The sequence below is a fragment of the Ruditapes philippinarum genome, unplaced genomic scaffold, assembly GCF_026571515.1.
Source record: "Ruditapes philippinarum isolate M1 unplaced genomic scaffold, ASM2657151v2 ctg940_1_1_1_1, whole genome shotgun sequence".
NCBI classification, from domain to species: domain Eukaryota; kingdom Metazoa; phylum Mollusca; class Bivalvia; order Venerida; family Veneridae; genus Ruditapes; species Ruditapes philippinarum.
In genome coordinates, this window is record NW_026866687.1 from 202500 (window position 1) to 214559 (window position 12060).

At 33.7% G+C, this 12060-nt stretch overlaps 2 protein-coding genes across 6 annotated transcripts in view; both read left to right on the top strand.

The window, feature by feature from the left end:
• The window catches only part of LOC132733351 (uncharacterized), a 176372-nt gene that overhangs the window by 117336 nt on the left and 46976 nt on the right, over positions 1-12060 (top strand). The gene's annotated exons all lie outside the window — the stretch shown is intronic.
• LOC132733355 (uncharacterized) lies at positions 436-5505 on the top strand. 5 transcript variants are annotated; one of them, XM_060720000.1, is made up of 3 exons: positions 438-1101; positions 3373-3959; positions 4388-4565. In XM_060720000.1, the coding sequence occupies exons 1-3, from the start codon at positions 684-686 to the stop codon at positions 4406-4408; spliced, it is 1026 nt and encodes a 341-aa protein (XP_060575983.1). In that variant the 5' UTR covers positions 438-683; the 3' UTR covers positions 4409-4565. The 5 variants fall into 5 exon arrangements, 4 of the variants coding, with proteins under 4 accessions (XP_060575981.1, XP_060575983.1, XP_060575980.1 ...); XR_009626154.1 differs by having other exon boundaries at positions 439-1101; positions 1793-3959; XM_060719998.1 differs by lacking the exon at positions 4388-4565 and having other exon boundaries at positions 436-1101; positions 3373-4346.

Genomic DNA, 12060 nt, shown 5'->3' on the forward strand with positions numbered 1-12060 from the left:
CAGTATTTCTTTTGCACAATTGATACTTGATTATAAATAGTCCATTTTGGCTCTGTATACATGTCATGTTTATTGCAAAAAAAGTTTATAGACGGTAAAGAATTTGGTCACGTTGCCATCGCATGCTCGATGATGACGTCATAATTACAATTCTTAATTCTTGAAGAATATTCTATTTAATTAGTACAAAAACACATGTTTTAATCATTGTCAGCTACCATGATGTGTTGGTTTCTGAACACGGGTGCCTTAGCGGCCTACTAATAAATATTTATTAATGACTTCAATTACGACTTTAAATTTAATAATTAGATATAGAGCTAGATCTATTTGATACGATGAAGTCGTCATCATCAGATGATCTACTTCCAGTACAACTAATAATAATGATAATAATAATAATTAAAAAATAATAATAATAAATAAATAAAAAAATAAATAAATAAAAATAAAATAAATAAACTAAATAGTAAATAATAAAATAAAAATATCTAGAATCTAATAATAATAATAATAGATTCTATATAGAATATCTAGGTAGATAAATAAACTGGTATTTTATTTATTGATAAATTACCAGCTAATCTGGGATTAGAACCTAGTGCCCGAACAGCCTTACTAATGTCAACTGATTATTTAATATCTTTTTAAATTTTTTATTAATAAAATTATCTTTGTCGTAGATGCCAAAAGCAAAACCAAGGTCAAGGAAGACTAGGTCGGAATTAAGGGAAAATAATCAACAAGGTGTCCAGCCCCTGCATCAGCAGGTCTTGCAGCGTAGGGCACGTCAGTCACCCCCTGATGTCCAACCACCTGTACAGCCTCCTGTGATTGAACAGCAACCTGCTGTCCAGCCTTTTTTTGTTGACATACAACAACCTGTTCAACCACCTGTCAGTCAGTCTCTTGTACATCAGCCTACATCAGTAAACTTTCAGCCTCCTGTGATTGTGCAGCAACCTGCTGTCCAGCCTTTTCTTGTTGACGTACAGCAACCTGTTCAGCATCAACTTCTCAATGTACAGCCACCTATGCACCAGCATGGACAGCCTCAGCATGAACAGCCTCAGTCAGTAGAAAGGCGACAGCTTTCAGACGGTACAAGTAACAATATTTCTTTTTCAAACGATGATAATTATAACAACATACAACAAAATGTTAACTTAACAACTAACTCATTTGATCATAACATTCTTGTTCCTCTAACGGTGGAAAATGTACATTTTCATGTATCCACTTGCACAAAAAATAAAATTTTTAGTAATGAGTATATTGAAATGAGCGCTTTATTACCTGAAAATCAAGCTGAACCAAGTGCTAAAATGCTTATACTCCTGAATGGCAACATTGTCACTAAGGAAAAACAGCCTAAAAGTATTACAAATGTAGAAAAATGGTCAGATGCTTTCATAGTTTTTATATCAATATATGTTTTGAGACACCCTGAGGCAACTCAGGGTCTTTTAAAGTATATGTCAGTAATCAGAAGGCTTGCAGCACGTAATGCAAACTGGGTTTATTATGACAGTCAGTTTCGTTTGCGTAAGGCAGTTAATCCAACCAGTAGCTGGGCTGTTGTTGATACTGAATTATGGCTTCTTAGCACTAGTGGTAATAATCAAGTATTTAGTGATAGCCGCCCATGCTATGATTATAATTTCAAAGGTTTATGTCAGAAGCAGTACTGTAGTTATCAGCACAAATGTTTGAAATGTACACTGAATCATCCAGTTTGCAAATGCAGGTTTTCTGATAATAATCAAGCTTCTCAAAATGTAAGTAATTTCAGGCCAAATCGACAAAATCGAATGCCAGTTGCCGCAAAAGCCCAGCAGAACACACCAAGGCTTATGGGACCTCGCTTCAACACCTATTAAAGTTGAGAGGTTATCTTTTTGGTTAAATGATTATCCAGATCAAGACATCACCAATTATCTTTTAAATGGCTTTCAAAATGGTTTCAAATTAAGATATACTGGGCCGCGCATCCCTCTTTTTCTAAAAAATTTAAAATCTGCCATAATGTACCCAGAAATATTTCAAGAAAAGCTAAATAAAGAACTAATGTTGGGTCACCTTTATGGTCCATTTGAACATCCACCATTTTCCAATTTGAGAATTAATCCTTGTGGTTTGGTACCAAAAAAATCAGGAGGGTGGCGACTTATCACTCATTTGTCATTCCCTCCATCGTTAAGCATAAATGAGTTTATAGATCCAGAGTTAACCTCGGTGCAATATTCAAAATTTGACAGTGTTATAGAAATGGTACAAGGTCTTGGTAAAGGGGCACTACTCATGAAAAAAGATATAAAGTCAGCGTTCGATTTACTTCCCGTTTACCCATCTGATTTCCCACTATTGGGTATTTACAACGATTTTACATCGGAGATCTTAATTCAGAAAACCATGCCACAAGGATGTTCTCTAAGCTGTGCAACCTTTGAAAAGTTTTCAACTTGCTTACATTGGATAGTAGCTAACTATTCCAAGTCCACTAATATTGACCATTATTTAGATGATTTTTTGTTTGCGGCCATGACATTACCCGACTTATCTGCTATAGTTGATACTTTTGATTTTATTTGTGGTGATATTGGGGTGCCACTAAATGAAGATAAAACTGTAGGTCCGGTTACAACTATTGTTTATCTAGGCTTGGAAATAGATTCAGAAAATGGAATTATTAGAATTCCACATGAAAAGATTATAGCGTTAATACATCTGTTGGAAGCATTTATGGATAAAAAGAAAATTACACTTAAGCAGTTACAATCATTAGTTGGCTCTCTTAATTTCATCTGCAGAGCCATTCCTTCTGGTAGAGCATTCAATAGACGTTTTTATAATGCTATGTCCCAAGCACGTTTACCCCATCATTTCATAAGAGTCTCTGCTGGAATGCGCTATGATATGGAAGTATGGTTTATGTTTTTAAAAGATTTTAATGGTATTTATTACTTTAGTGACCTTGAATGGACCAGTTCAGACAATCTGGAATTATTCACTGATGCCTGTGGCAATAAAGAATGTGGATGCGGGGCTTATTTTCAAGGGAAGTGGTGTTTTTTAAAGTGGCCATCTGATCTAACACCAGAGGTTTTAAGGGATATAACTTATCTAGAGCTTATTCCCATTATGTTGGCTCTCTCTGTTTGGGGACACCTTTTTCAAAGGAAAAAAATTCTTTTCAGAACTGATAATAATGCCTTAGTAGCTATTATAAATAATAGGTCATCAAAAAATAACAAGGTCATGAATCTGGTACGTCAGCTTGTGCTTTTTACTTTGAGATACGGTATTCAGTTCAGAGCTCTGCATATTTCGACTTCAAAAAATGTTATAACTGACGCAATCTCTCGTTTACAGTGGAATCGTCTAGGCAAAGTTCTACCAGTTGGAGCGTCATTGGCACCGGAAGAAATCCCGGTTTCGTTTCTAAACATTTTCAAACAGAAATTGATAAATTAGCTATGTCATCTATGTCTGATAATACTCTGAAGACATATAATAATGGGCTTTCTTTATATAAGCAGTTCACAGAAGAGCTAAACAAAAATCCTGCATGGCCACCTTCGGTCGAAAGTGTGTTAGAATTCATTGCGTATATGTCTTTGGCGGGTTACTCATTTAAAACTGTCAATAGTTACATATCTGCTTTAAGTTTTCAGTGTAAACTTAATGACTTCATTGATCCTACACAGCACTTCCTTGTGAGAAAAGTCTTAAAAGGTTACATGAAGGTCAACAGGGTAACAGATATCAGATTACCAATTTCTTATTCAATATTAATTACTTTGTTAAAAAATCTTCATTTTGTGTGTACTTCAAGTTACGAGGCTATCCTTTTTCAAGCCGCATTTTGTTTGGCATATTTTGCATTGTTACGAATCAGTGAGTTTGTTCCATCAAATCCAAGAGAGTCAAATAAGGTCATCCAACTGTCAGATGTTGAGGTAAATCAAATGCAAGTTTCAATAAAAGTTAGGCACTCCAAAACTGATCAGTTAAGTCAAGGTACTAGATTAATCATCCCACATTCTGGACAGGGAACAACAGTTAACTCTACTCTTTTGCAGTATCTTGCAGTTAGACCTAATATTTCTTCTCAATTTCTCTGTCATTTTGATGGAACAAACCTTACTTCATACCAATTTAACTTTGTTATGAGGAAAGTTCTTGAATTCAGTAACTACAACATCAAATATTATAAATCACACTCTTTTCGTATAGGTTCTGCAACTGATTTATATTTACAAGGTTTTTCAGAGGAGCAAATAAAAAATCTTGGAAGGTGGAAAAGTTCGGCATATCAGAATTATATTCGCATTTAGTTACATGTATTTAGTTTTACACGATGCTGAGATCTTTTTTCAATTTGCAGGTCCATTACAAGTGTATATAGTTGGCTCGTCAATAATAAAATATGCTGAGCAACATGCAAAGAATACTGTTGGTCAACACCTGGGCTTAAACAGGTATAAAATTTTTCTAAATTGGAAAGGCGTTTCTTCTTTGAAGGTTGAAAATGCACTATCAGCCATTGAAGAACTTGTTCAACATAATAGCCCAGATATAATTGTCATTCATTGTGGAGGTAACAATGTCGGTTCAACTCCATTAGGTCAACTAATGTTTTCACTAAGATCACTACTGAATGAGCTTTTTCAAAAATATTCATTTGCTCTTATAGTGTTTTCACAAATTTTACCAAGATTAAAATGGCGTTATGAACGCAATCACAACTCTTTGGAACTAGCTCGTAAACGCATTAATAATTCCATTTCGACAAAAATAGTTAAAAAAGGCGGAGCTTTGATTAAGTATCCAGAAATAGTTGAAGAATCACAGGCATTGTTTCGCCGTGACCAAGTCCATTTGTCGAGTTTGGGCAATGACATCTTTCTGCACACTTTGCAAGGGGCACTATATAAATTTTGTCATAATAATGATGTTGTTTCTTTTCCTGATGTCTCTGAGGTTGGTCCATGGCTTGCTATGTAATTCCCCTTTGCCCGTACGCTTTGTGGCGGTGGACTACTGCCGAAGTCCATTTGGCAGAATACGGGCATGGTTTATTTAGAGACAGATATTTTATTAAGTAGGCAGTATCTGTACACCAGGCTGTCAGTAACACATGGTGATGTGTTTTTCTAAATTGTCAAATTTTAGATTTGAGGGGATAAACTTGATATGTTGTGTTTTGGAGGCTGCCCGTTGATAGTGACATTTGGCGCCTCACTGTTGTTTTTTGTTTAGCAAAATGTTTGCTATCACCAGACTGTCCTGCATATTTGGGCAAGGAACTTTTTATATTTCATGATGCAGTATCTGATCACCAGGCTGTTTTCATGTTTTTTCAGTTGATAGACTTTGTTTTGTTGTTTTTTGTAGGCTACCAGTTGTGCCTCATTGTATTTTGATTTCATATAAAACATATATTTCAAGCAGCCATGGACATAAATTGCCAATACAAACAAAATAAATTTATAGAAATGATAACACCTTTTTGTTTTTATCAAGAATTTATTTTGCCCCAACCTGTTGTCCTGATAACAATATCTATATACAGTATAACAAGAACATACAAATCACATCCACATTAACTACCAACTTTACCGAAACGAAATGAAAAACGTGTATCATGGATAATTTTAAGCATGAAACATGAAATTGTATAAAACATAAATTTTCATCATGTTTTTGTTTCTATTTGTATCATATTCATTGGTTAACAATTCAATAAATTTTACCATAGTTGGATGTTTTCAGTATTTCTTAATAATAAACTGTTTCTTAAATTCAGTATATTGAACTCTAAAACATTACACGTTAAACACATACGTTCATTTACAGGAGTTCTTGTAGGTCTGGAACAACGTCCAGCCACTATTTGTAGCCTATAAGAGGAAACTCGAAATCTTACCAAAACCTGACAAATTTTGTTTTAAAGTTGATAAAAACATTTTAATATTTCCTACACTCTGCTGTAACCAGACATCATAAAATCCTAAAGAACATAAAAGTTGTTTTAATTTCGCACACCCGTTAATTACATTTGGGTTATTTTCAAAATCACTTTTCAATAATTTATAAACTCTACTAACATATTCGTTTTCGTTACTACACAACATTTTCACCAATGACAATGAGTTTATTAGTAATATAAGGCCTTCAGCCCAAAATACAATCCGAATTTCAATTTCAATTTAACAAAGAGTGAGATATAATTATATATAATAGACATAGTTATGAGTATATTTACAAGTAATTAGTATAATGGTAATATTGAATATTTAAGTTGAAATAAAGGTAATATTAATTAAACATATAATGAACAAATGCCAATATGATTAATATCAGTGTTGAAGAGGTAACTATTAATTTAGATATAATATTTAAACATAAAGGTAATTGGTTACATAGAGAAACGGTCGTTTCAACAAATGGAGTAACTGAAATTCATGGCACATAAAAATAAATTAAAAACATTACAATATATATGTTTAAATTTGTTCAGTTATTTGAAGTTTTCTTAAACTATTTGCTTCATAGATAAATTTTGCCAATTTTCTAATATTGTCTTTCGCTGTTTCTGACATTATAGTATTAAAGCGTTCATTACTGTTTAGAATCACATTCCAATTACAAAAAATTAAGTGTTTGTGTCTAAGGTCGTTGTACAGCTGACAGTCAATCAAAAAATGCACTTCATTTTCCACAACATACACATTACGTTTAAGACAAAATGAACAAAATCTAAATTCTCTGTCAATATTTAAGTGCCTTCCTGTTTCAATTTTCAAGTCATGGCCACTGCATCTAAAATTTGCTAATGCGCGTTTATATTTATAAGGCATACTCAGTGACAAATAACATTCGTCAGAAAAAGATATTTTATAAATTCTGTAACTAATTGCTTTAGGCGATGAATTAATGTCAGACATTATCTCTTGTCTACAGCAGTCTGAGACTCGTGTCCTAAATACTTGCATGAATGTATTAACATTTCCGACTCCGTTCGCTGTCTATGCGTAACCAAGGCCTAATTGAAATAACATGCGTTTAACATGAGTTGCCCATGTGATTCGTCCTTGTTCATCTAAGTTTCTAAGCATAATATAGCATTGTCTTGGTAACTGATATTGTGGCATTTCCGTAAATTTCAGCCAGTACTTAACACATTTAGACATATATGTTACACTAATTGCAAGGCGTCCGCATTCACTAAGGGCGAAGAAACTTGCAACGTTTTGATTTAAACATGCTATTCTTTTGCAAAATGATATATTCACATTTTCGATCTGTCGACATGTTTTATATCCCCAAATCTCTGATGAGTAAGTCAATATGGGTTTTACAATAGCATCGAATAGTTTGAAAGCATCATTAACACTAAAATAACCAAAATGTTTCTGATAAGCATAAATAACATTAACAGCCTTGGTCGCCTGTATGGCTAGTACATCTTTCGTTTTAGTCCATGAGAGTGTCGGGGTAAAGTATGCTCCTAGGTATTTGTAACAATTGACAACTTCTATTTCATTTTCATTATACTTCCAATGCTCATATTTTCTCAGTGGGCCGCCATTTCTGAAAACGATTATCTTAGATTTATCAAGGTTTATACACATCCCAGTTTCAACACAATAATTATTTATTTCATTTATTTGTCTTTTGAGATTTATAGCCGTGTCGGCAAAACTGGAGACATCATCAGCAAATAATAAACAATACAGCTCTCCAGTATGTTGTGAGATAGTGATTCCATTTTTGTGTCGCCTCTACGGAGTAGTGGCGACATATAGGGATCACTTCTCCGTCGTCTGTCTGTCCGTCTGTCTGTCTGTCTGTCTGTCCGTCTGTCCGTCCGTCCGTCACAAAACTTGTCCGGACTACCCCTCATAAACTACTGGTGCAATTTCATCTAAACTTTACAGGAATGATCAGTACCAAGTCTAGTTGTGCATATTGTCAGCATTTTCCGGTTCAATGATTTTTGTCAGAGTTATGGCCCTTTAATAATTTTTAATTTTAAAGTTTGTCCGGACTACTTCTCTTATACCACTCATGCAATTTCAATGAAACTTTACAGGATTGATCTGTAGCTCAAGTCCTTGCGCATATTGCAAGGGTTTTCCGGTTGAATGATTTTTGGCCGAGTTATGGCCCTTTGATAAAAAGGTGTTTTTTCTGTGTGTTGCCAGATACACAATAGCTTGTCCGGACTACTCCTCATAAACTACTGGTGCAATTTCATCCAAACTTTACAGGAATGATCAGTACCAAGTCTAGTTGTGCATATTGTCAGCATTTTACGGTTCAATGATTTTTGTCAGAGTTATGGCCCTTTAATAATTTTTATTTTTAAAGTTTGTCCGGACTAGTTCTCTTATACCACTTATGCAATTTCAATGAAACTTTACAGGATTGATCTGTAGCTCAAGTCCTTGCGCATATTGCACGGGTTTTCCGGTTGAATGATTTTTGGCTGAGTTATGGCCCTTTGATAAAAAGGTGTTTTTTTCTGTGAGTTGCCAGATACGCAAAAGCTTGTCCGGACTACTCCTCATAAGCTACTGGTGCAATTTTATCCAAACTTTACATGATCAGTACTTAGTCTAGTTGTGCACCGTCCGTCTGTCTGTCTGTCTGTCACAAAATTTGTCCCAACATGAAATTGGCCATTATGAGGCGACACATGTGATTACTGATCGCTCTTGTGACATTTATTATTTAAGTATTTCACAAGGTCATTTATGTATAGGTTAAAAATGATTGATGACGTCACACAACCTTGTTTTGTTCATTTGGCGCACTCAAAGAAATCAGTCAACCCGTTCATCGTAGGTCCTGATACTTTAACACATGACCGAAGTTGAGAATAAATATTCCGGAATAACGTTAGAAATCTGCCTTCAGGGGGTATTCCCTTCCGTTCTAAGCTTTCCCATATTTTGAAATGTACACAATTGTCAAAGGCCTTAAGAAAGTCAACGTAAAACACATATAATCGTCCTCTTGATTTACTAATATATTTTTGTACTATAAATTGAAGATTAAATATGTTATCAATAGTGGAATAATTACTCCTAAAACCGGCTTGGCATTCATCTATAATGTTATTCAATTCGGCCCACTTGGTCAAACGATTTGCGAGGATTTTCATAAAAATTTTACTCAAGCTTTTTCCTACAGAAATTGCCCTGTAATTATTCGGATCGGATTTATTTCCTTTCTTGTGTACTGGGGTAACAATGCTTTCTGCCCAGGTAGGTGGGAAATGTCCCGTATGTAGTATATTGTTGAATAATTTATTCAAGTATGGTATTGTTAAATATATATTACTTTTGAATATTTCTATGCATATTCCATCCACTCCTGTTGCGCAATTATTTTTCAAGGAATTAACACTTATCATGATTTCGTCGTCTGTGACGTCACAATCAAGATATGTGTCATCTATTCTATCATAAAGATTGTTGAAAATATCTTGATTATTTAAAACTTGATTGTTTTCAGAAAATAGCTCGCTTAAGTAGGAAACCCATGTGTTCATTTCGTTTTACATTTCCCGTAACATTTTTAATACAACTCAAGAAAAAACTTGCATCATTTCGGTTGTTGATAAGTTCATCGCGCATCTTATTTTCATAGAATTGGCGCTTAGTTTTACACATATTTTTAAAAGTTCGCTTATTTATCAAATATTCATCAAAAATTTTAATATTGAAAAGATGTTTATAAAAGAAAAGATATTCTACCAAGGTTCTCCATAAATAAAACCATTTTATGTAGTTTTCGTACCCCTACTTTAGTGGCGGGCATTTAGTTTTACCCTTGACCGTCCGTCCTTACGTCCGTCCGTCCGTTCTCGTTTGTGTCGCACATAACTCAAAATATATTTGACCTAGAGTCATGTGTGGATTTATTCAGTATTTTTAGAGTTATTGCCCTTGACTTAGTAAAAATTTGAAATTTTCAACTTGTGTCGCACATAACTCAAAAAGTATTTGACCTAGAGTCATGAAACTTTACAGGAATGTTGATCAGCATGTGTAGTTGTGCACCTAGGTTTTTTTTTGCACCTGGGTATTTTCGTTAGGATTTATATAGTATTTTTAGAGTTATTGTCCTTGATTTAGTAAAATTTTGCAATTTTCAACTTGTGTCGCATGTAATGCAAAAAGGATTTGACCTAGAGTCATGAAACTTTACAGGAATGTTGATCAGTATGTGTAGTTGTGCACCTGGTATTTCCGTTTGAATTTATATAGTATTTTTAGAGTTATTGCCCTTGACTTAGTAAAATTGTGCAATTTTCAACTTGTGTCGCATGTAACTCAAAAAGGATTTGATCTAGAGTCATGAAACTTTACAGGAATGTTGATCAGTATGTGAAGTTGTGCACCTGGGTATTTTCGTCTGGATTTAATTAGTATTTTTAGAGTTATTGCCCTTGACTTAGATTATTTTTGCAATTTTCAACTTGTGTCGCATGTAACTCAAAAAAGATTTAACATAGAGTCATGAAACTTTACAGGAATGTTGATCAGTATGTGAAGTTGTGCACCTAGGTATTTTCGTCTTGATTTAATTAGTATTTTTAGAGTTATTGCCCTTGACTTAGAAATGTTTTTGCAATTTTCAACTTGTGTCACATGTAACTCAAAAAGGATTTGACATAGAGTCATTTAACGTTATGGGAAGGTTGCTCATCATATGTAGTTGGGCACCTTGGGTTTTGCTTGTGGATTTATCCAGTATTTGTAGAGTTAATTCGCTTGACTTAGTAAAAAGCGTTTCATTATGTTGTGTTATTTGTTCCTTGAGTGCTTGACTTAGAATCAACCAATTTTACAGGAATAATGATCAACATCACTAAATTACAGGAATAATGATCAACATCACTGTGAAGCTATGTACCTGAGACTTTGCATGTGGATTGTTTTCAGTTATTGCCATTGACTTACAGTAGTACAAATTTGCAATTTTCAACTTGTTTATGCATAGCTCAAAAAGTATTAGACTTAAAGCCTGGAAGTTTACAAGAATGTTGGTCAGCATGTGTACTTATGCACCTTGGGGTTTGCTTGTTGATATACATGTATTCTGTATTTGTAAAGTTCTTGCCCTTTAATTAGTAAAAGATTCTTAGTTTTCAACTTATGGCATATGTAGTCCAAAAATATTTGACCTAGAGTCATAAGATTGACAGAACAGTGGTTTGTTGGGGCACCCATGTCCTATGGACACATTTCTAGATTAACTCCTAAAATCTTTTTACAAAATTGTAAGTGTACCCGTTTTATTGTTTGGCTAACAGTAAAACCCACTTTTTCACTACCGTAGTTTAATAAAGGTGTAATTAATGTATCACAAAGATTAAGGTTATGTTTTGGTTTAATATACGTAAATTTATATAAATATTTATCAAGTTAAAAGATAGCTTTCTGTGCTTGCCCATCTAACATTGTGCTTTTGTAATGGATCCACAACAAGTTAAGACAATACCGAGATATGTAAATGTATTAACAATTTCAATCAAATTACCATCATTATAGAATTGAAGGTCACTTGAAAGTCTAGCACCTCTTTTAAAAATCATAACTTTCGTTTAAGATACATTGTATTTTAACTTCCATGTACTGCAATAATTATACAAGAGACAAATATTGTGTTGTAGTTCTTCTGCTGAAAATATACGATATCGTCAGCATATAATAACAAGAAAATGTAAACATATTTACATCTATTCTTTCAACACCACTTATTAAAAGATGTCTCTTCTAAGTTATTTAAGGACATAAAAAAAAGAAAAGGTGAACACATTCACCTTGGCTTACCCCTAGTGTACATGTTAATTCATTACTTAAATTATTCAAATACTTGACTTTTGATTGTACGCATTTGTACATAGATTGAAAAACATCTATAAAATTTTCCCTCTTAACACTAACTGAAAAAGCTAGTACCAAAGATTTTCACTCCCAACGTAATCAAATGCTCTACTGTAGTCAACAAATAGACAAAAAAGTTGTTTTCCTTGATTAATAA